At 36.4% G+C, this 22,700-nt stretch overlaps 2 protein-coding genes and 2 long non-coding RNA genes across 10 annotated transcripts; 2 read left to right on the top strand and 2 right to left on the bottom strand.

Moving 5' to 3' along the window:
• The first annotated feature begins 287 nt into the window (after positions 1-287).
• Positions 288-6,905, top strand: LOC141647305 (uncharacterized). The gene is made up of 10 exons (XM_074455438.1): positions 288-630; positions 712-781; positions 2,160-2,288; positions 2,392-2,455; positions 2,569-2,629; positions 3,471-3,555; positions 3,887-3,943; positions 4,588-4,695; positions 5,603-5,673; positions 6,417-6,905. The coding sequence occupies exons 1-10, from the start codon at positions 533-535 to the stop codon at positions 6,838-6,840; spliced, it is 1,167 nt and encodes a 388-aa protein (XP_074311539.1). The 5' UTR covers positions 288-532; the 3' UTR covers positions 6,841-6,905.
• A 1,828-nt stretch (positions 6,906-8,733) lies between these two features.
• On the top strand, positions 8,734-9,603 carry LOC141647304 (uncharacterized). The gene is made up of 2 exons (XR_012545713.1): positions 8,734-8,853; positions 9,080-9,603. It is a non-coding gene; the product is annotated as an uncharacterized LOC141647304 (long non-coding RNA).
• Positions 9,604-10,770: 1,167 nt separating this feature from the next.
• LOC141647303 (UPF0603 protein At1g54780, chloroplastic) lies at positions 10,771-13,242 on the bottom strand. The gene is made up of 3 exons (XM_074455437.1): positions 12,637-13,242; positions 11,226-11,418; positions 10,771-11,103 (listed from the first exon to the last, which is right to left on the bottom strand). The coding sequence occupies exons 1-3, from the start codon at positions 13,057-13,059 to the stop codon at positions 10,856-10,858; spliced, it is 864 nt and encodes a 287-aa protein (XP_074311538.1). The 5' UTR covers positions 13,060-13,242; the 3' UTR covers positions 10,771-10,855.
• Positions 13,243-14,622: 1,380 nt separating this feature from the next.
• Positions 14,623-21,128, bottom strand: LOC141647302 (uncharacterized). 7 transcript variants are annotated; one of them, XR_012545709.1, is made up of 8 exons: positions 20,809-21,112; positions 20,245-20,388; positions 20,078-20,154; positions 19,853-19,900; positions 19,624-19,700; positions 19,128-19,214; positions 17,625-17,751; positions 14,623-14,964 (listed from the first exon to the last, which is right to left on the bottom strand). It is a non-coding gene; the product is annotated as an uncharacterized LOC141647302 (long non-coding RNA). The 7 variants fall into 7 exon arrangements; XR_012545711.1 differs by having other exon boundaries at positions 19,091-19,214; positions 19,853-20,154; positions 20,809-21,128; XR_012545706.1 differs by having other exon boundaries at positions 19,853-20,154; positions 20,809-21,117.
• Positions 21,129-22,700: the final 1,572 nt, after the last annotated feature.

Raw genomic sequence — 22,700 nt, 5'->3', positions numbered from 1 at the left:
TTGGATTCCACAACCTGAACATCGTATCGATAGCGGCACGCCCATTAACTACCTTCGTTGCCCAAATCTTGCCCACCAAGATAAGTTCAGTCTTCACCGTCTGATCCTCAACACCCCCAACCTCCCATTCGAAAGCCATACTCCCCCTACTACTGCCTTCGTCCACCACTTCTTTCCCCTTCCTACTTCCCATAAATCTAACAAAAGCCACAAACCCTACCAAGAGCCGAACCCTAACAATCAACAACACCAAACTACCAAAACAACCAAACCCTAACTAGAAAAAAGAACAGAAGCAAACAAAGGAAAACCAACCTACGAACCACCGTAGAGGAAAACCTTGAGCGGGAAGGAAGAATCAAAGATAAACTATGACGAAGACTCACACAGGGAAACCCTAAAGAGAAGCCCTAGAGAGACGTTTAATTTATCATTATTAATCCGGATCCAGACATTTTGAGTTAAGACAATTTTACCTAAACCCCACTAAAACCCCAGATTTAATTGACTTGCCAAATCCAAAGTTCAAACCATGGAGCTCGACATGACGACAATGGACCTCCCAAAGCGACACTTACTTGCTGCTTTTCTCTCCATGGAACCTCCTCAACACTTAATTTCCCTTGCAAGGTAACTCCTTAATCTCAATTCAATTCCCAAATTTATATTCTTGAAACTTTGTAAAATGATTAACAGTTCATAATTTTGCAGGAAATGTGGAGGTGGGTCCATCACACAGGATGTCCAACAGTTCATTTGGGCACATTGCATTAACCGAACTGTATGCACCCTTCATTATCATTAATCAGTAATAGTTTGAGTCAACATATACGTCTCGTACGATATTCATCACTCATTTAAGTGACGGTCTGACGGAGCCAGGATTTTTCGTTAGGTAGGACTGAAAAAAAGGACATTTTAGTTAAATGAGCGAGCGTCCCTGCTAGCCCCCCTATTTCCAGCAGTAATCGTACTGAAGATATCTTGACCAATTGGTGGACAATGGAGATAGAGTGGGAGAGTAGGGGCGGTTGCCCACTTGAACAATGAGAAATTTCCAATTAAAATTCCGATTCTTTTGTCTTTCTAATTTGCCTTATTCCATCAGTACTCCCCTTAACGATAAATCCTGACTCCGTCATTTGAGTGGACATTAGTTTGCAAGTTTGAATTGCCCTATTATTGTATTGTACTTCTCTTTGTGCATTCTTGTTTATTGATTGTTTTTCTTTGCTGGAATAAGTCCAGCATTTGTTTTGCCTTTTACGGCCATATGATTAGTGTAGCTTGTAGTCTCTAATTTGCTGTTTGTGGTGGATTTAACAATTGTGTGGAATCTATGTGTGTAGTCATATGAGTGTATAAGGCCGTTTTAAGGTTAGGCCGTAAGATTAGTACATCGGTGAAGTTTAGCATTAATCTTAATTTGCTCAGGCAACATCAACCATGACCTTGTGGGTTGTGGACCTGTGGCTCCCTTCACCAAGAAAAAGGGCCTTTTTTTAGAGCATTTACTGAAAATATGTACTCACTGAATATGCAGAACAATGTAAGTTAATGTCCCATATAATTTTTAACTAAGGAGCTATAATGATTAAAGCAAAATGATGGAATGAAATGGCTCACTAAATTGGTATGGTTGCGTCCATCCGTCCCCCCCTTACCTCGCATTTTGTTAGTGCCCTTGTTTTTGTTGTTGTAATGATTTATCCCTTCTAGTTATCGAGAGACATTGACGAATCATCCTTATTTCTTACAAGAAATGAATTTGAGCTTGCATATAACTGATATAAGCTAGTGAGGTACTCTCACCTAGGTATCCAATACGTTGAGCTGCCAATGGATGGTTCATTGGGTCAAATAGATGGTCATTAGTTTGTATCGTATATCTGTAAGCTAGTCATAATCTGTGTTTAGGATTGAACCACATCGACGCTTATGTAAATGCTTTCTTATACCACCTCTTGTGTTGGCTTTCAAAAGATTGTGATCGGCTTCTCTTGCTTCTTTTATACGGGCATTTGTGGATATTAGGTCGGTCTAGTGGTTAATGTCATGACAGTTTTTTTAATAAAATAACTCTCGGAAATATTTGGGGTAACCGTGCTCCATCTTATGTTTAAAATAGTATAATTTATGATTGTTATTGACTATTGCAGGATGCATATGCTCATGAACCCTACTTGAAAAGTGTTATGAAGAACCTCATTAGAGAAATTGAATCAACTGGTGGCAGTGTAATGGATGAGTTTTATGAACGCTATGCTTGCTACATGGTATCAGTGAAGGTCAGTTATGGTTCAGGAGCTTTGTTTTTGCTCCTGGTTGCTTCTTAGTAGTGGTTACAATCAAATGCTGTTAGAAACTGACTTACTCTCTAAAAATTTGAAGGAAGATGGGGCAGAGAAGGCTGATTCATGGGTTGTCAAATGCATTTCATTTCTTTTTAACGATAGTAAGGACATGGCTATTGATCTAAGAGCCAAATAAGGAATTCGACTTATTATTGCCTGTTGGCGGATTTCACCCAAAGTTTCTCTTACGTCTGTAAATATTTGCTACTTCCAGGCCCAATAAAGGTTCTCATACCATTGAGATGTTCTCTCAACATGCTGCAAGGGGATACTGGGTAAGCCTTCTTCTCATAGTTTTTTTTTTTTTTTTTTTTTTTTTTTTTTTTTTTTTTTTTTTTCTGTTATGTGTATAATATCAGATGGGATATTTTTCTCTTTTCTTATTTATTATATACTGTAATATATTTGATCAATATATGCTATTTATTTGAACTAAAATGTAGAATTTGTCGTTGATCACTCGGAAACTTTTATGAAAGAAACTTTCTTAACTACAATTTACCTGGCATTGATACCCAAAGGATAAAAGCCAAAATAAAGAAGCTGATTTCAATCTCATAATCTGTGTGACCATGTTTTTGTAGTTCTGTTTTGATCTGTGCAGATATGCTAATTTCTTCTTTATATAGGTATTGATTTCTATTTTCCTGTGTCTATATAAATGATAGATAAACAGTTCCGACTTCCGAGCACAGAATGTTTGAGAATGTAATAACTAAATTACTCTTGTTTCTTGTGAGTATATGATATTATGGATATATATTCCTGTTCTATTAGTGTTAAATCCCCTGCAAAATTGTTGCTTTTAAAAGCTGGCTGCATAGAAAGACATTCTAATCTGTGACGATTAAAAAATTTAAAATCCAAAACATAGACAAACAAATGATCCCGTTGAAAATTTACAATGCACCAAAACATAACTAGTTAAAAATTACATATTACACTAATAACTCAGTTTTGCTGCTTCTAGCTATATTTGTTAGGGGAATAGTGGGTTATTCCTTGTCATTAGTTTTACCTGGTTTTGCACTGAACTCTTGGCACCAAAAGTTTGCAGCCTGTTATCCATTTTCACATTCCTAGTAAAGCTTATTATGTTCTCTATTATACCTGCAGGTGTGCTCTTTGGCCGTCTAGTCTTTTTCTTTCGGAGTTCATTCTTTCATTCCCTGAAGTGTTTACAAGAAAAACTTGTTTTGAGGTAATGTATAGCACTGATGCATTTTTAGAAAAAAAAAATAGTTTATCCAGAAGACCACAACTGCATCATTTTTGTGCTTAATTGTGCGAAATAAGCATGTTTTTATTCTGCTTTTGCTTGCCTCCATCTTAGATTCTTAGTCTTGCAAATTTGTGATTAATGTGCTAGAAGCAGCCGTGTAGCAGTCTGTGTGCCATCACTTGGCTGGTTGAGCCATTCTGGTTATGTAAATTGCATTTTATTTTTGATGTGATGCATTTGAAGTTCTTAAGGCTCTAGTATCGAATCAGCTGAAACAATAACTGTGCCTTTTTTGTTGTATGTGAAACAGGTTGGATCGGGAGTAGGTCTGGTTGGCATTTGTCTTCAACATGCTAAAGCGTCACAGGTCTGATATAATGTACCTTTTTTTCATTATTACTTTATACGGAGTATATATTTTGTGCTGTAATCTTGATAAATTGCCAATGTGGCATACCTGGACATTGGTTTTGCCTTTCACATGTTAAATTTTTTTTAATCCTTGTTTTCCTCCCATATTGCTTGACTAGAAGGCATATGTTCTCGATTGTGATAATGCGTTGATAATGTTATTGTACTTTACATGATATAACCGTATGTATGCAATCATGCAGAACTTGTTAACCTCTTGAAACAAATTTCAGAGCATCTAACACCTTATCCGTCATAAAATATTGCAAGTTGCAACCATTTCTTAGAGCTTGTTTCTCTTTTTCGTCATTTCTGTCTTCTATCTCAGAATCATAAAATACATCCCCTAGGCCCCTTTTGCTCCCTGTCATCGTTACAGTTTTTTTGTCTTTTCGCTCATCCTTCTATTCAATGTGGATTGATTTGTTTGAAATTACTTCTCTCATGTTTCTGCCTTTTGATGTGGTGGCCTACGATTTTATGGCTTTGCAACGTCTTCTTCCTTTATCTGCGATGTTCAGAAACCTTTTCACCCCATTATCCTGTGTTGACATATTCTTATTTCATTCTTTCTCCTTCCTATTTTTGCCATAAATCCAGGTGATCCTGACTGACGGTGATGAGTCAACTTTAGCAAACTTGAAGGTTAATTTGGAAATGAATAAGGTTGGCAATATAGATAGCAAATCTGTCTCTGGCTCATCTACTGTAAGTCTTGATCATCTTTCCTCTGTTTGGACACGTGCAAATACATTTTCTTTTGCCTTAATGATCCAGTTGCTGCTTGTGCAAATACATTTTCTTTTGCCTTAATGGTTCATTATAAATGAACAATATTGACCTACCTCCGTGCCTAAAATGGATCCCACCCATCGTGAGGTAGGGGGTGATTTTGTGTTTGTTTCTCTGATATTCATTTCTCCGTGTTAGTGAATGATGCTAATAGAGTGTTGTATACCACCACTCACGGTCTGTGACATACGCAAGCAGCCTTACACTTTGTGTTGAACACAGAGATGCTTCCACATGACCCATAATGAAAATCACGTCACGCTCTGCATCAATCGTTTGCTACGTCACCTGCCACAAGCATGTTAGTTTAGTGAGCCTTTTTTCTTTTTTCCGTTATTCCAATGGCAAAGAATAGCGAGTATTTGGCTGTATTGGAAAGGGAAAATGAGCTCTGACAAGAGGAAAATGCAGTTACATAGCTGGCCAACCTTCATCCGGCTCACTGATTTGTGAATACTGGTCAACGATGTATAGTATCTTGAGCTATGACGAGAGGAACATGCAGTGACATAGTTGTGTCATTCTCTTGTCTCTTATTTTCTACATCCGTATGTGTTTTCTTTTAAAAAAAAACTTAAAAACCTTACAACTTTTTCTGTCTTAAAAAAATTCATTCCTTAGTTTTGTACACACATGATAACCAATAACAATGTCGACTAATCTAGAGAGTAGATTGTACAAGTTAGCTCTGAGAGTATTCTGATGGTAATTGGTATGCATTAGAAGTGCATTCTTTTTAAATATACTTTGGATCTGCTAATATCAAGAAAGAGGTTGTTAGTTTGCAGTAACAAAAAAAGTTTTGTATTATCCTTCGACTCAGGTCCAATGTGTTCATTTCCCTTGGGAATCTGCGAGGGAAAGCGAGCTTCAGCAATTCATGCCAGATATTGTGTAAGAACTAATAGCTCTCTTTATGTCATCTCCAGGTGTTGTTTTCAATTGTTATATGCTGATGTTTAATTTATTTGTCTATAAATTTTATGCCAATCTTGCAACTAACACAACTATGCTAGTAGCAACTAGCAAGTCAGTGTGATGTGTAAGTTTTGGCAAACCATCCTATTCTGGTGTCAGGAAATATGTAGACCATAGACACCGCAAAGATAACAAATTTCCTTCGGAAGAAAACTAGCCGATGACATACTCCGTGTTATTTTGCATGGTCTATAGCGGTCTCATCTCCGTGGGACTACTAGAGATTTGGTCCTAAATTGATAATTGAGGGGAGCTTCTCTCTGATAGTTCCTATTAGGCGTTTTACCTGAATGAAACTTCCTTGACGTAGGAAAAAAGTAACAGTAAAGATTTGAGGTCAAGGTTGCTCTTTAGCTTAGTGTATTTTCCTCTGAGATATGCGACAACAATTTTATAGAAACCCTATAAAGAGGAAAAGGTGTTTGAAAAACTTTATGAGCATCGTTGAAGCTTCTTGAAAATACGGGGTACATATAGGGATGGATCTTTGTGTTTGCAATAAGGTTAAGGTGTCTTCTATATGGCCTAAAACCCACTTGTTTTGGTGCAAAAAAAAAATTAAGGAGCGTGATAAAATGTGGATTAAAATGCGAGTTAGTATAAAATGCGGACTCAAAACCAGAGTGACCATGCTCAAATTTTTGTTCAACTGCTTGCAGTTTGGGCGCTGATGTAATATATGATCCATCATGTATCCCTCATCTTGTTCGAGTACTTACTCTTCTTCTACAACGTGACAAAACCATTGATAGCAAATCGCACCCTACTCCACAAGGTCTAGTTTCCGGTGGAGAAAAGTTTGGATACAAGAATGATGTTTGTGTTGAGTCCGATAAAGCAAAAGTGGAAGCTGCTACTATGGAATTCTTCAGTCAAGAAATGAAGTCTCGTCCTGTGGCTTTAATTGCTTCAGTGATACGGAATATCGATACTTTCAAATGTTTTCTGGATACAACCTCTCAAGCCAATATGGTCGTTAGGGATTTAACTGATTCAATCAAGGTATCGAATTTGATTCCATATATGGAATCATATAAGAGGTCGGATGTACGGTTGTTTATGTTGTCGTGTGTAAACAAGTGAATGTTCTTGTTATATTCTAACGTTTTTTGCCTCCATTGGAAATGAAAGCTGTTGATTGTAAACATTAATACACGAGCAGTTAAGAATCATTCGAAAATAAGAACATGAAAGTGGTTAAAACTTTGGTAAAATTTACGGGATATCCAGGTTCAAGTCTCCCTAAGAGTACTTGTGGAGTATTTTTGGCCTGAGTTCATGCCTTGTCGTCGAGTTTGTCACCAAAAAATAGCGGAATTACTTTTCCACATACGAATTTTACTCTTTTACCTACAACTTTTACAATTTTATCCTTGTCATTTTCTCTCCTCTTTGTTTCAAAATCAAGAAATCTATCGATCAACTACCACTCGCGGATTAGAGCCACTCGCGATTAATTAGAGTGTGCCCAAACTTCGCATGTACAAAAAACTATCGGATTTGTGGCAAAATACATCTGATTTGACTGCATTCGTATTATATACGGAATAACTTTTAATGCACAGCAACAAGGAAGATACACATTGAATTATTGAAGGGTGGTGTGGACGGGTTTTACTTTTCCATGAACGTAAATGACAATTATACCCTTTTATTTATTTTTCATTTTCTCTTCATTCCAATTCAATTGATAATCAAAGACGAGAATTTACCGCGTGGGAATCGAAATCACAGTAACATTCATCATATTTTGCGAGAAAACGTGGCAACAATTCGACAGAATTCTCAAACTTGAAGTATAATTAGGTTGTTTAATTACATTAGAACCCAGAAAAGTGAAAGGGCATTGCTTGAAACCAAAAATTTACTAATTTTGGACGACTAAATTGATTTTCAGCATTGTAAAAACAATTGTTGCTTCATATGCCAGAGGCGTAGCCAGGTCCTCTCTTTGCTTCTAGTAAAAGAAGCACAAAGTGCAAGAGGAACGATGAAGGAAAACATGCGGGTAGTCGAATGGGTAAACTCATTCTCCTGCTGACCAGCCCTACAACCGTAGCACACGCAAGATTCCGACCATAAATTTTCAATTGACAATTATTTTTGCAAACCCTAATTTCATTAGTCTAAATAGTTTAATCTACGCGTAACAACGTTAATAAGGTAAATAAAAAGTAAATACAAATTCTAACTTAATCGACATGATAGTTGATTAATTTGACGGATTTGATTAATCTTGTGAGAAAGAAAATTAGAGAGAGTGTTTTTTTGTAAGGGTAAGATATGGAAAATAAATGACAAAAAGTCCGTGAAAGAGTAAAGTGCGTCCATAAATGAGCAACTACGTTATTGAAAGCTTACAAATATAAATGAGGTAGACGGTCTTTCAATAACGTTAGTGAGAGACCTCTCACATGATGGATGAACGACCTACTGAATTTCTTTTCCCCCTATTAGTGGGAGAGGGTATCTCATGAGACCTACGGTACAAATTATTGTGTATGATTATTAATACTCCGTATTTGTTTGTTTACTAATTTTTCGGAAAGCATATACGTGGAAAATTGCACGAGTTTAAAACTACCTTATGTTATAATTTATAGGGTTTTTCTACGTGATACTCTTATGTATTTTCGAAATTTACGCGGTACCCTCTAGTTTTAAAAATACCACAGATATCCTTAATGTTAGCAAATAGTTCTAAAAATATCCAAACTATTAAAAATTGAGTTTTCAAAAATTTTGTAAAAAAATAATAATAATTTTACAATTAAGTAAACAATTATTTATGCTATTGTGCCACAAATTATTGTCAAAATATCAATTAAAAGTGATAAAATAAATGTTTAAAAGAGGCAAATTAATTCATTTTAAATATTTTGAGATATTTTCATTAAATTTAAAAATACCGATATTTTAGAAAAATACTAGTAAGCACTCGTAAAATTTGAAAAAATACGAGTACCATGTAAAAAAAATCCTAATTTCCAACTCTTACTATAAAATTCAAGAAAATAGATGGCCGGAAGAATACCTCTACCAAATCAAAGAAATAAATAAGCCTCAAAACCCTGGAGTCCGAGTCCTCAACATCTGGTACTCTTTCTCCTTTCTATTTCTTGTTTCAATCTTCGATTTCTGGGATCTCATTTCCTTTTATTCTATTTTAACTTCCTTTCCAATTTAATTTCAGTACCCAAAGTTTAATTACTGTTTCCAAATCTCCAAATTCCCCTCAATAATATCTCTTATACCGAGTGCTGTTTCTTCTATGGTGACCTTTGATTATTGCTTTTAACCGGTTATTCGGTGTCATGGTCAGAGATCTCGAGTAACCCGGTATCCGATCCGATATGCGTTCCATGGCCATCCTCGCTATTTGTTACCGCCTCTTAGGTTGTTACGATTTCGGGTTTTTTGCCGAGATCCTGAAACTTGGGTGTTCGTTTGAGTATGTTTTAGTTTTGTTTATCACCATTTTCAATGGTCTTATTCATAATGATCAAAATGGGTAGGGGTTTTTAATCATGCTCACAAGCCCTACACCTGACTGGCGCATCTTTACTACATTTATTGAGCATCTGATGGAGCAATGAAGATGCGACTTTCCTACATTGAGCATTGTTGGAGCACTGAAGATGCGACTTCGGGATGATTGATTGTAATTAAGGGGAAAGTCTTTTGCATTTGAGTTTTTGATAGCTGTTTGAGTAATTGTAATGATTTGATGTTCTTGATATATTGCAAGAAATGTTAACAATATTTTGAGTACTTGTAGCTACATCTATTGATTCAAATGTTCCATTTAATAGGGGTTTTAATTGAAAAAAGCTCAGTGTTGGAGTATTTGGCAAAGCGTCTTATGAACCGTAGAAAACCGCATTACAAGATCCTGCACAAGTAGGGGCTGATACCAAAATGTGTATAACCATCAGACACTCTATCTTTATTGGCATAATAGTTTGCATTTTATACCAGTATACCACCAAGGTATGGCCTATAAATTGCTTATAGGCTAGGAAGACATGAGCAACATATAGATTTTTTCGAGGGAGATTACCAATAATTATCTTGAGGTAGCGGATGCAACGTGGTGGCAGTGTATTCCCCTAAATGAGGCACCGGTGCTTCATTTCTTATAGCAACCAATTTTGTCTGAACCAGTGTCAAAATATGACCTCCAGCTTATGCCCTTTATTCTCTATGTGAGCTATCAAGCGAGCTCCTAAATAAAATAAAGTGAATCGGATGCTCCCATGACTAGTCACTGGTGGATGAAGATATGCTAAATGTGTCCTATTAACATGATATAAAAACTGGTCTATGAGTATATATTTAAAATATTTTCTTGTTTTTTATTCGCCAGCAAGCTTTCAGCATTCAGAATACATATTACATTGAAATTACAATACTTTGTTGTGACTGATATCTTGGGTATACAGGTATGCTGTTACTACATGTCCAATTTGGTCTTTGATCTATTGGGAGTCAGAACAAGGCTCTGTTTTGTCTGCGTCACACGGGCTGAGTTGATATGTCTCGTTTATGTACTCGGTGAGGGGTTACGAAGATTCAATCCTTTGGGCTTTTCACCGGGGACGGGAGCCAGTTAGGAGTATTGTTTAGTTCAGGAATTTTCTTTGTAATAGTTGGCCGGAGAATGAACTTAACTTCTTATGTCCCGCTATTTTCTTTTAAAACTCAAAAGTTGGTCTTGTCGCAAAGTGGCAAACATTATATTTCTTTGGTCTCGTTCAATTTAGCATCGAAATATTTTGTTGGCATTTTGATTGTTTCAAATGGGTCGTTTTCTGTCAAATAATAAGAGCAAGCAGAAAGAATAGCTTATGCTAGTCACAGGACCTTTTGTATTTAATTGAAAAGCATTTTGTTTTAAGCAATTCTCAATGTTTTCAAACTTGTATTTTGGAGACAGTTTTTGGCTAGTGAGTTATGCAGGTGTGCTTCCAATGCCGCAACGATCCTTATTAGTAAAGAACAGAAGAATAAGAATTTGCAGTACTGAAATTCCTCATCGATCAGTTGTTCTACTTTTCAAATTTTCTTGTTTGTACATGAACTTTACAAAAATTTATGCCTATTTTTTAGATACATAAGCATAATATTGTGCCATAGGGACGACGAAGGCAATGACTAGTAAGCCTCCAACCACAAGACTAAATTGACCTCGCTTCTCATCGGTCTCTTCTTTCGACTTGAAATTTGATTCCCGTTTGTTGTCTTTGAATGATGGACCGCCAGGGTCAGGCAGACCATCAATAGCCGCCACTAGCCGCTTGGCACTCGTGTAAATAGCTTCATTGTATTTTTCATCGGTTGCCAATACTGAAATTTCAGTCACAGAATTTGCTGTTGTTAGAAATGTAACCCTAAACCAGTTCAAGAGAGACTAATGCTATCTACAAATCTACAATGAACACGTCTACGAATGGATTGTGAAGTTATACCAGGAAGATTCTCGGAGACAGTAGCATCAAGAATAGTGTCTCCAACAGCCTTGACGAAAGACGGTCCTCCAGTGACAGCACCTTCCTTTTGGCTGGTCACCAGCACAACAATCCCTTTGTTGTCGCCGTCTTCAACTGTAGGATACCATTTCTCCAAGACTTGATCAGCAAACTCAAAAGCATCAGCTTTGCTCTAAAACCAAACATAATACCAAATGTCAGCTTGTTTTAGCGTTTGCCATTCCACATTATTAGTGAACTACTTCAAACACAGTAACTCACAAAACAAAATGGTTTTATTGTGGATTGGTAAACTGTCGAATATCGATGCAATTCAACTCGATTTTTATTACCGATCATTCTAAAACAGTCTGCTTGCAGTGGTGGAGCGAGGGGGCTAGTAAGCAGGGGAGGCCCAAAGGCTGTGCAATTAGGTTCACAACACAGGGGCCCAAGGGGAAATAGGGCCCCAAAATCTAAGCCCAATTCATAACATTAAATGAAAATGATTTTGACCTTTTTCCTCCTTGTGGACTACTCTAGGAGTCACTACTCTACACTCCACAACATCTTTGTTTACCCAAAACACACGTGCATCCCCATTTCCCATCAATAGGCAATTTTTTTTTAAAATTTATTTATTTAAGCGTGTTACAAAAAAGTATACTTTTTTACCTTTCTGAGTTCTGAGTTCTTTTGTTATATCTCCATCTTTTAATTTCTTTTATTTATATTACTCTTTATATTAAACTATTAATTATTGTGTGAGATATTTTTATTCTATAAAAGACAAGATATTTATTACAAATAAACAAATATGAAGTATTGTATATTTTATAAAAGTGAATCGTCTCATGATATGATTTATAAAACGGTCTTATTTATATAATTTGTGTTTTAAGTATATGCCTAAAATAAAGCATAGCATTTTTTTTCATATATCTTAACCTTTCATTTTTTCTCAAATTTTTATTTTTAATAGTTTTCGTTTAGGATCTCAAGTAAATGACAATTAATTGTTTTGGGGCCTCAACCTAAGAATCGGAACAGGGCCTCCCGAATTCACCGGCCGCCCCTGCTAGTAAGGGCGGTCGTCCGTGCTGACGTTTGAAAATTTGGAAATTTTTAGTTCAAATTTTTAAATTTTTTCGAGATCCCTTATAAATATTACCCTTTCGCCCCTGCTAACTTAAAATTCGGGCTCCGCCACTGTCTGCTTGCACATTAGTATGTAACATTGCGTACACAAAATGATCGAAGTTAAGGATACGGAGTATTATAAGAAATTAGTAAAGTAATATTAGTAGGATTCGGAACATTTTAAAGCAACAAAATGATCGAAGTTAAGGATACATTAATACGTAAACAGCAGTAAAGAAACAAATTGCAACATGATGTGAGGAAAACTTACAGTTAATTTCCGAACAGTAATAAAATTAATGTGGAAATTCTTCCTGGACTCCAAATCAGACAACAAGCGCTTAAGATCAGATTTCGTAACACGGCTAAGAACTCCTGCATCATCAACAACATATGAATCTTTTGGTGGACCATCATTTATAACATCAAATTCAGATGCATTAGCAATCCCAGAAGGCGAAACCGGGGAGAAGCTTAGGGCCATAGAAAGGGCAAGGGCAGCTAACCCATGGTTTAAGTGAGAAAACCAACTTGTTGGAATTGGTAGTGTAATGGATGGTGTTTTTTGGGATAAATTTTGTTGTTTTTTGAGGAAACAAGAAATGGGTTTTGTGTAAAGGGTGGAATTTGAGTGTTGTGGTTTGTGTTTGGTGAGAAGTGGAGAGAATTTGGGTGGAGAAAGAAGGGTTTCCATTGAAGTTAGAGTGTTTGATGGAGAGGTTTCATGTGAAAGAAGATGATCATGTATGTATGTGTTGTTGATAAATTGTTTGTATTTTGTGATGCTTGGATTTGCAAGGAAATTGGTTGGTTTGTGTTTGTTTGGATTTTGGATTGGCTTGTTGTTGGACTCAATGGATAACGTTATAGGTCCACCAATGTAGATTTTCTTTTTTTACAATAATCAACCTTTATAAATAAAACGAGATTACATAAGGTTCGATTGACCAAAGTTAACTCTTATGAGTGATAAGGACTCTCATATTTTAAACAAGTGGTCATGAATTCGATTTTTGACTCTTGCGAATCACAAAGCCAAATTTAGAAGGAATCAACCCATTAAATTGCCTTCAGTATCCCGAAAGAGATTGCCCCAACTGTCGATAGGGGATACTTCAGGTCAACACTAAAACATAAGGTTCGATTACATAATAACCAACTACAATGCAAAGTAGAGTGGGGGCGCTAGAGGCTCCTACACTAGTAGATATCTAACTAATCGAGCTAAAATTACAAATAGACGAAATTAAAACAAAAAGACGACTTTTCTTGAATGGTGGATGATAGAAGTCTTGTCGAATTGGATTAGGTGAACTTCCTCCCTTTTAGTCCTCTTAGCTACGGTAACAGTCTTAATGTACCTCCAAAAAAAAACTAAATGGTCAATAGAAACCGACGATCTTTTCTTCAAATTAGAAGTAGACCGAGCCGTACGATCTAGACCAAGGGAATGATCGACTTTACGGCTACATTTCTTCTCGAATGCTCTCGAACTGCTGCAAATTTAAATCGGAAAATTTACGTGCGGTATCCAACTTTTTATGTTAGTGCACATGCTACATTGAGGGTTGATTTTCAAGCACAATATGTACTTTGTTAGAAACAAAGAAAATAATAATCTGAAATTGATTAACTATTGATTACAAAGTTTGCTTATTTATAGATATACATATGACGGTTACTTTTGAATGGACACAACTATTTAAATAAAAGGACACAACTCTTCATAAGACGGTTAACTTTCAATGGACATTACTTTTCATTCCTTCCCTTAAACTAAACTGTATGTAACAGTTAGTTTACTTCATGTAAAGTGCAGACTCCTAGCTCCTTTCTCAATCTCTGGAATGCTTCCAACTTCAATGGCTTAGTGAACACATCAGCTATTTGATCATTTGTACCACAATACTTCAAGTGTATAATTCCGTCATTCGCAAGATCACGTAGGAAGTGAAAACGCACTTGAATATGCTTACTTCTTCCATGAAAGACGGGATTCTTTGATAACTTAATGGTTGAGCTATTATCACAATAAATGACTGTATTTTCACTTCCTTCATACCCAAGTTTTTTTAGTACTAGTTGTTGTACGACGCGCTTCGCGCGCCGTACCCCAAGATAGTGTGACTCACCTATTAGAATTAGTAATACTTCATGCATTTCGTATTGTTGTTTATCGTACCGTCAAAGTTTGTTATTATCTTCGCTGCTTTAGTGACCTATATCGCCATCACTAATTATAATTGTTCCATAGAAGTTTTTCGTCTCCGGTATTACGGAATTTCACTTGATCATTGTTCTACAAAAATAGTCGCTCACTACATCAATTCACGAAAAATAGAACTAATTATCCGAATATGCTTTAAATCTCTTAGACTCTCACTACATCCATTCACCCAAAATAGTCTCAATTACATCAAATCTACCAACATTTAGCATTGTGCTACAAGCCAACTGAAAAGAAGATACAAATTTGTTAGACAATATTTTCCCCTTTTTTTGCAACCTCATCACTTTAGTTGAAACGCAAACTTATTTCTCGGTTATGGGTGGAGGGAATCCCACTGTCTTCATCCCTTAAATATGCCCCATGTTTAGCCTGTCGCAATAAAATCAGAAAACAGCAAATACAAACTCCTGTTTAGTTTAAAGCATAACTGTACATTGTAACATCTCAACGACAAATCGATAATCTATTAGCTAGTTACTCAAAGCCACATGCCTACAGTGTTAGAAAGTATAAAGCTATCTCATACCCATTGAAAGGCATTTTATAATTGCTAGTCTAGTCTAAAAAGGGGGAAAATCATCTAATATCCTCAACATACAAAGGGCAACACCAATGATTCATATCACAATTCATAGAGTATAACTTACAAGATACAAAACGACACTACTTGGGGAATTTATTCTTTGCCATAAATTCACAATAACTAACCCAAGTCTGAATGAGGTCAGAATTAGGGAACAACATTCTCCACTCTAGAAGAGAAACCAGCGAGTTTGCAGCTTTCAGGTCAGAACCTAAGTTATCATGTCAATTCCATCTTATAATCCTATTAACCCTAATAATAATCAAGGTTATCTACTAACTTTCTTTGATGATTTCTTCTAATTACCATTCAAAACTTCTTTTTAGTCGTTACCTATTTCTTAATTAAACTACTACTATTTCCAGCAAGGTAACCTGTCACACCTTCCTCTATTAAAAACTGTAGTTTGGCCCCAATTAGTAGCTGCTAAACAGAACAATCTCAATACTTAAAAACATCAAATTACTAAAATTACTGAGTAAAATATCGGCGGCAATTCACACACACAATTCGATTATCCGAATCATGACCAATTACCATTCATAAGCACAACCAATAAAACCCAACTTACATCTAGAAACCCAAAAAAAAAAAAAAAAAAAAAAAAAAAAAACATTTTTTCTATGTAACTCTCCCCCTCCACATGTTCCTCCATTCTTCTCTCATCTTCTTCTTTGATCAGTATATCATCCTCTCTTTACTCAGCTCACTTGTCCTCCATTTCATTTGTCATCCATTCAGCTTTCCCTTATCGCTCCCCTCCCTTTATCTCTCTGTCTTTATCTCTCTTTCTTTCCTCTCCCTCTCTCTTCTTGTCAAGTTGTCTTCCATTGAGCTACCCCAATGTGGCTTAACTCCCTTCCGGCCTTCCGCTCTCTCTCTCTCTCCCCCACTCCCTCCTCCTTCAACATGTCACACCCCTTCCCTCTTACCTCAATCTAACTGGTGGTTCTACACTAAGCTCCCCCTCGTGTCTCCCCTCCCCTCTCTCTCTCAATCAAAATGTCATTCCCCTCCCTTTTCCCTTAGCCCACGGGTTATAGACCAGGCAAAACTTCCCCTTCCTCTCATTTTGCTACTCCACTTGTCCCTCCCGTTCCCTATCCACTGCCTCCTCAAGACGTAGAGAAAAATTATCAGCCATAGCTTAAGATAAATGATAGCATATAATCAAAGGCTATACTTATTGAGCCATGAGGTTGCATTACACCCTAAGTTCTCTATGACTCTTAAGCCATTCTGCCTAATCTATGCACAAACGTCACCTTCCATGAATAATTATGGTTTGGAGATAATTTTAGGCCATCAGTAGTAGCAAGTTGCTAGTCTCTCATTAACAGCATATTCCCATCTCTAATTTCAAAATAATATCATAGTATATGATCAATGAACTTAACACAGAAGAAAACAACACAATAAAGCGGCTAGTTATGTTTTATATATACAATTCTCTAATCGGTGTATTAATTACGGGCCAGCCATTCATTTGGAGATAGTCTTTGGGAGGCTGCTCCGTTAATGACATCCTCATCGTGAACCCTAATGTCCTAGCTATTTCTATTATGTAGTACAAATGGTACAATTACTACTATTAGTCAGAGCTTGTAAGCGGACGTAGCAAATTTGATCCGAATTAAAACTTTCCAACTTGAAGATTGCCTAAATAAACATGATGTTCACTGTAAAAAAAAGGTCGATTTGTGTCGATGTAGTCCTTGCACGTTAACCTATAAAAAGCATGACATCTCTCTCCCCTCCCCCCCCTCCCCCCTCTCTAACTATCACTCATAAACATCAAGTAAAAACTTGATTGCACCACCAAAAAGCACACTGAATAACAAATATGAGCAAAAGCGAAAAAGTTGAACTCAGCGTAATCCACATAACTAAAGTTTGTTGGTTGTGTAAGGTTGAAGATGTATTCAGAACGAATAAACAAGCATTGAAAATCAACCCCAGTAATAAAACAACCCGCAGTTTCTACCACTATGTGAGTATAAACAGATGAGGATTAATGTTAACCAATTGCTTACGAGGATTAAACAGAGACAATTCAGATTCAGATAATTGTTATTCTCTGAAATCATTACTTAAGTGTAGACACCATGTTTATGAACAACCCATGCCACAGTATGAATGTTTGTATGATGCTCAGAAAATAGTGATTCACAATGACTCACTCCACACACTACACATCATTAACTTCTATTGTATCGAATATTTACCCAAAAAACCATGGCAGCATAAGAAGTATTATAAGAGTACATTATACCTACCTTGGTTAAGCTTAACCTTGTAATACCATGCAAATATACCTAATTGTTTTTCTACTTGTCATGTTTAAACACCTAAATCTCCATATTTGATTTGAAATATTTAGCTCAAATGACACCAATCCAAGAGCATAAAATGGCAGACTTCTGCATGTTCAGAAACAGAAACACACCTTGCACTAATCAATCAGAACTCAGAAGTTCCTTTGATTGCCAACATCTTACTTTTTTGTATCAACCCATCTACATGTTGTACACAGCCATCTCTACTTCGAATATTTCATATTGTTGCTTAAGTCCCTGAAAGAATAAGAAGCAAAATACAGAGTAAGGCAATTTGAGGGAAAAGTTATGTACCCTAGTAAGTTTGGTCGACAAAAATGTAACTCTCATCCGACACTATTTTACCACCATTATATACACATGTAATTATGTATCCACCTGATCACCATTTGCGACAAGCACTATTTTACCCTGTACCAAAAACTCATTTTCTTAAACATGTAATATTATTCCCAAAATGATTTGAGGTAGACAAAGAGAAGCTTCGACCTGACTATCAACAAGAGGTTTAGCAAAATCATCTTTGAGTTTTCAGTTCGACTCCTCTTCATTAAAATCACATTTTTACATCACCAAAACCGGCGAATAGTTTTTGGTCATGCTTGAGATTTTCTATCAGGTCTGATATTGGGTTTAGCAGTTCAAGCAACAAAACCCGAATACCGTTTTCAAATTAACATACCTAAATACGTTTTTAAAGTAACAACAAAACTTATAGAGTATATAAGGAATTACACCCATTTGAGCATTAAAAATAAACCAAACCATGATACCATTTAAAAAATAACAAACAAGAATCAAAATTGGTTGCAAAACCAGATTAAAAAAAAAAAATAAGAACTACTATTTATTAAGACGTTGCAGTTACAGGTGGCAATCGGGTCAGTCGGGTCGGGTCACGCCGGGTCGGGTCATATCGGGTTCGGGGCACATATCGGGTCAGCATACCCTCTCGAGTCGAGCCGGGTTCGGGTCACTGATAATCGGGTCGTGTCGGGTTACGGGTCGTCATCGGGTCGGGTCGGGTCATTTTCGGGTTCGGGTCGAGTCGGGTTTGCTCGGGTTCGGGTCGGGTCAAACTTGCCAGCTCTAGTTGCAGTTAAGGCGTGCATTCCATAAATGTGAAACCATTTATGACAACTATTTAGATGAACGAAGTGAGCATGTCATTAAGGGGGGTGGGGGCGAGCATAAAAAAGAATAACCACTGTCATCACCTGACTTATTGACATCTTTAATAAAGACTAACCACTGCAAGCATACATCCCAGTGCCTCGAGGCATACCTCTATGTTTACAACAAAATTTATTAGCCTAGCTTCAAATAAGTGAGCCGTTACTTGAAAAGGTATTCAAATCAAAAATTGAGCATTAATAGTTCACAACCCATCGAGTTCAGTTATCAGCAAAACATTGTGAAGTCATGGCAGATTATGTTAAGTATAAGATATCACGTATCAACATTATAATCAAGAGTTTAGGTGCTTAAGCTAACTACACATGTGAAATATCACATGAATAAAATTTATCTTGTGACTAATTTATAAAACAAGATGGTTTTGAGTTTATTAAATAACCTGAGATGAAGACATGGCTTGTGAAATGAAAGCTTACAAAGAAAAGAGGTGATAGGTACGGAAGGCTCCATCTGAGACGGGGACATTGGCTCCGGATACAGGCTCGGGCTCCATCTCCATCACACTGGAGTAGTTCAACCATAAGGCAAATTAGGCCTTCTATTAGCAAGTTCAACCAACTCTCTTGGCGAGTATTTAGAAGTCCATCAAAATTAAGTAGAATATATAAAATCATCAAAGATTATGCCGATTTTTTGAAAAGTGTGCAGACGATATATTTTTTAAAAAAAGTTGAAATCTTGAAGGAAGAGCTAAATCACTATAAGTGAAAGGGCAAAAAACATAATTTTTTTTGTTACATTCAAGCCCTACGCTTTCTGATTGACTAATGACATATTTGGATGGAACCTTCCCTGTCTTATCTCTAATGACGTTTAAGTAATTATGTGTATTCTGGTTTTTATTAAATTAACCGATAGATTTCTCTTATGCTTGTTCGATATTAAGATCAAGAATGAATTAAGCCTCATTACCTTGTGACCTTTCCCTTAAGTATGAAGTGAAACGGTCTAAATTTCAGTTCATACTATGTTGTTCGCCTTTATAATGCCTGAAATTATATTTTTAAATTAGATTGTCAGAAATCTTACTCAAACAACATTGTATGTCAGCTTTTGTATTGTTTATTTAAAATAGAGAGATTAATTATAACCGTATAATATTCAAAAAGACTTAAAGAGCAACAAAGTGAAAGAAAAAAACCTTCTCCTCATAAAAAGTTCTAAAATGACTATTATACGTTATAGACACCTGCAAAGTTGCAATAATGTCAAGAAAGGAACAACGAAATAGAAATGGTTCCCCTTTTGATGCATAAATTGATCGTTGTCACCGCGGCATTATACTCTTGTCGTCCATGACTACGGTGAGTTCACAACACTATAATGTACCAACTGAAATTGAAATCAAATAAAAATAGTCACATACCTTGATCCTGGTATTGGTCTTGAGAGCATAGTATATCCAAGCTTAACTCCATCTCAGCATATTGTCTTTGATCTCTCCTATCGTATTAAATCAAGAACCTTATTATAAAGCTTGCGTTTTTTTTACCCAGATGAGAAAGATTTAAAATAAAATTATCACCCACTTACCATAATCATCTACAAGAGGACTCTAATGTATACACCAACTTGACAGCAAAAACGAAGTGAACTATGGAGAAATTAAATTAACACCTTTAGCTAAGATCCCAACGAAGATAAAAGTGAAAGGCGGTCATACGAGCATAGAGGGAACTGAAACAATAAAAAACATCAATTAGCACACAAAATGTAAACCACCCATAAAACTGCAAAAATCATCAAGCTATAACTCAGGATCCATGAAACATTAATAAATAAAGCTATTAAGTGAACCATCTTCAAAGGAACATGTGAGTATCTTCATGTCTATGCAAATTAGGGTTTCGCAAAGTATGGTTGCTGACTGAATCAAACTAAATGGGAAGAAGCAATTAAGTCGTTGAGGTAATCGTACAGATAAAACCCTTAAAATATAATCAAAATTAAACCTTGCGACAATCCAATACTACAATAAATCAATGGCAAGTATCAATTGTATTCGGAAAAGGATCTAAAGCATTGCATCTGACAACAATGTCGCAAAAACTCGACTCATAGCCCAGAAAATAAGAATAAAAATTATTAACCACTTACCATAATCATCTACTTAGTTATCGTTGAATCTGAGTTGTACCGTCGTCATCCAAATCGTACCTCAAAATCAAGGTAAGGTCGACTTAACTAAACAAATCGTAGTCGTAGCTGAAATAAAAGTAAAAGGTGTGATCAAAATGGCTATCAAAGAAAGAAATTTGATGAAATGGGAGGAGGAGGAGAGAACTTAAGATGATGAGATGATGGTCGTGACTCGTGAGGGCAAAATAATTGAGGTAAGAGAGGAAAGTAAAAATTGAGTGGGTTTTACTGATTGTGTTTTGCAGTAGGGAGCTATTGGGTTGAGAAGAAATATTGGGCCGGGTGTGTAGAAATCAAATGCAGTCCAGACAGTTAGTAGAAGCCCGCTCGCAAAGTCCGGCAAATGGGAGTAAAATGTTACTATTCATTGTGAATAGTAACATGTCTTACCCACATTTTAGTAAGGGGTATAGATTCTTTTCATCCATATTGCTTGAGTTGAAGATGTGGCAGCGGCTACATACTCTGCTTCCGTTGTACTTAAAGTAACAATTGGTTGTTTACGGGATGACCAAGATACAGCAGCGGAACTTAAAATAAATGCATAGCCTGATGTACTTTTTCTATCATCAACATCGCCAGCGTAATCACTATCTGTGAATCCAATCAACTCCTTGTTGCCATCTTTCTTATAAAACAATTCGAAATCTGAAGTTCCCTTCAGATAACGCAAAACTCTTTTGGCAGCCAATAAATGAAGTTGTGTAGGTCTCGACACATATCTACTGATCAAACTCACAACATACATAATATCTGGCCTTGTCGCTGTGATATACATCATGCTTCCTACCAATTGCCTATAAAAAGTTTCATCCACTTTCTCTTCATTATCGTCTCCGGAGATTTTCGTGCCCGGGACAATTGGAGTTTGAACAGGATTACATTCCTCCATCCCAAACTTCTTTAATATATCGAGCACATATTTCTTTTTATTAACAAAAATTTCTTCGCTTAGTTGTGATACTTCAATCCCGAGAAAATATTTCATTTTACCAAGGTCTGACATATCAAATTCATTCATCATTGATTTCTTAAACTCGACAACCATATTTTCATCGTCTCCCGCATAAATCAAATCATCAACATAAAGGCTTACCACCAACAATTTACCTTCTTTGCTGATTTTTGTAAAGAGAGTAGGATTGCTATCACATTTTTCAAATCCTTCTTTTATAAAATACGCTTCAATGCGACTAAACCACGCTCTAGGTGCCTGCTTGAGCCCGTACAAGGCTTTGTTGAGCTTGTAAACTTTGTGCATTTCGTTTTTCACCTCATAACCTCTTGGTTGATCAACATATACATCCTCTATAATTAAGGTTACCATGAAGAAAAGCAGATTTAACATCCAGTTGTTAAACATACCAGCCTCGTTGTGCAGCCGATGCAAGAAACATTCTAACGGTATCCATACGTGATACGGGCGCAAATACTTCTTCGTAGTCAATCCCATATTCTTGCGCATACCCCTTAGCGACCAAGCGAGCTTTGTATTTATCTATCTCGCCATTCTCATTAACCTTTGTCTTGTATACCCATTTAACTCCAATTTTTTTTGCCCCTGCAGGCAGCTCTGTTAAATACCAAGTATTGTTTCTCTCAATTGATGCTATTTCTGAATCCATTGCTTCTACCCATTTTGGGTCAGTCGCCGCTTCTTCATAGCATGTTGGACTTGTTTTAACAGAAAGTGCCCAATTAACAGGAAACTCTTCATCATCCGAAAGCCCTTCTCCGGAAACATAATCGTTCATCCATGTAGGAGTTCTTTTAACTCTTGCACTCGATCTTACACCAGAAGCATTTGGACCATTATCTTGTACAGCAAATTCATCTTCGTTGTTTGCTAA

The sequence above is a fragment of the Silene latifolia genome, chromosome 3 (genome assembly GCF_048544455.1).
Source record: "Silene latifolia isolate original U9 population chromosome 3, ASM4854445v1, whole genome shotgun sequence".
NCBI classification, from domain to species: domain Eukaryota; kingdom Viridiplantae; phylum Streptophyta; class Magnoliopsida; order Caryophyllales; family Caryophyllaceae; genus Silene; species Silene latifolia.
Note: the sequence above shows the minus strand (reverse complement) of the source record. Positions and strands in the feature narration are given on the sequence as shown.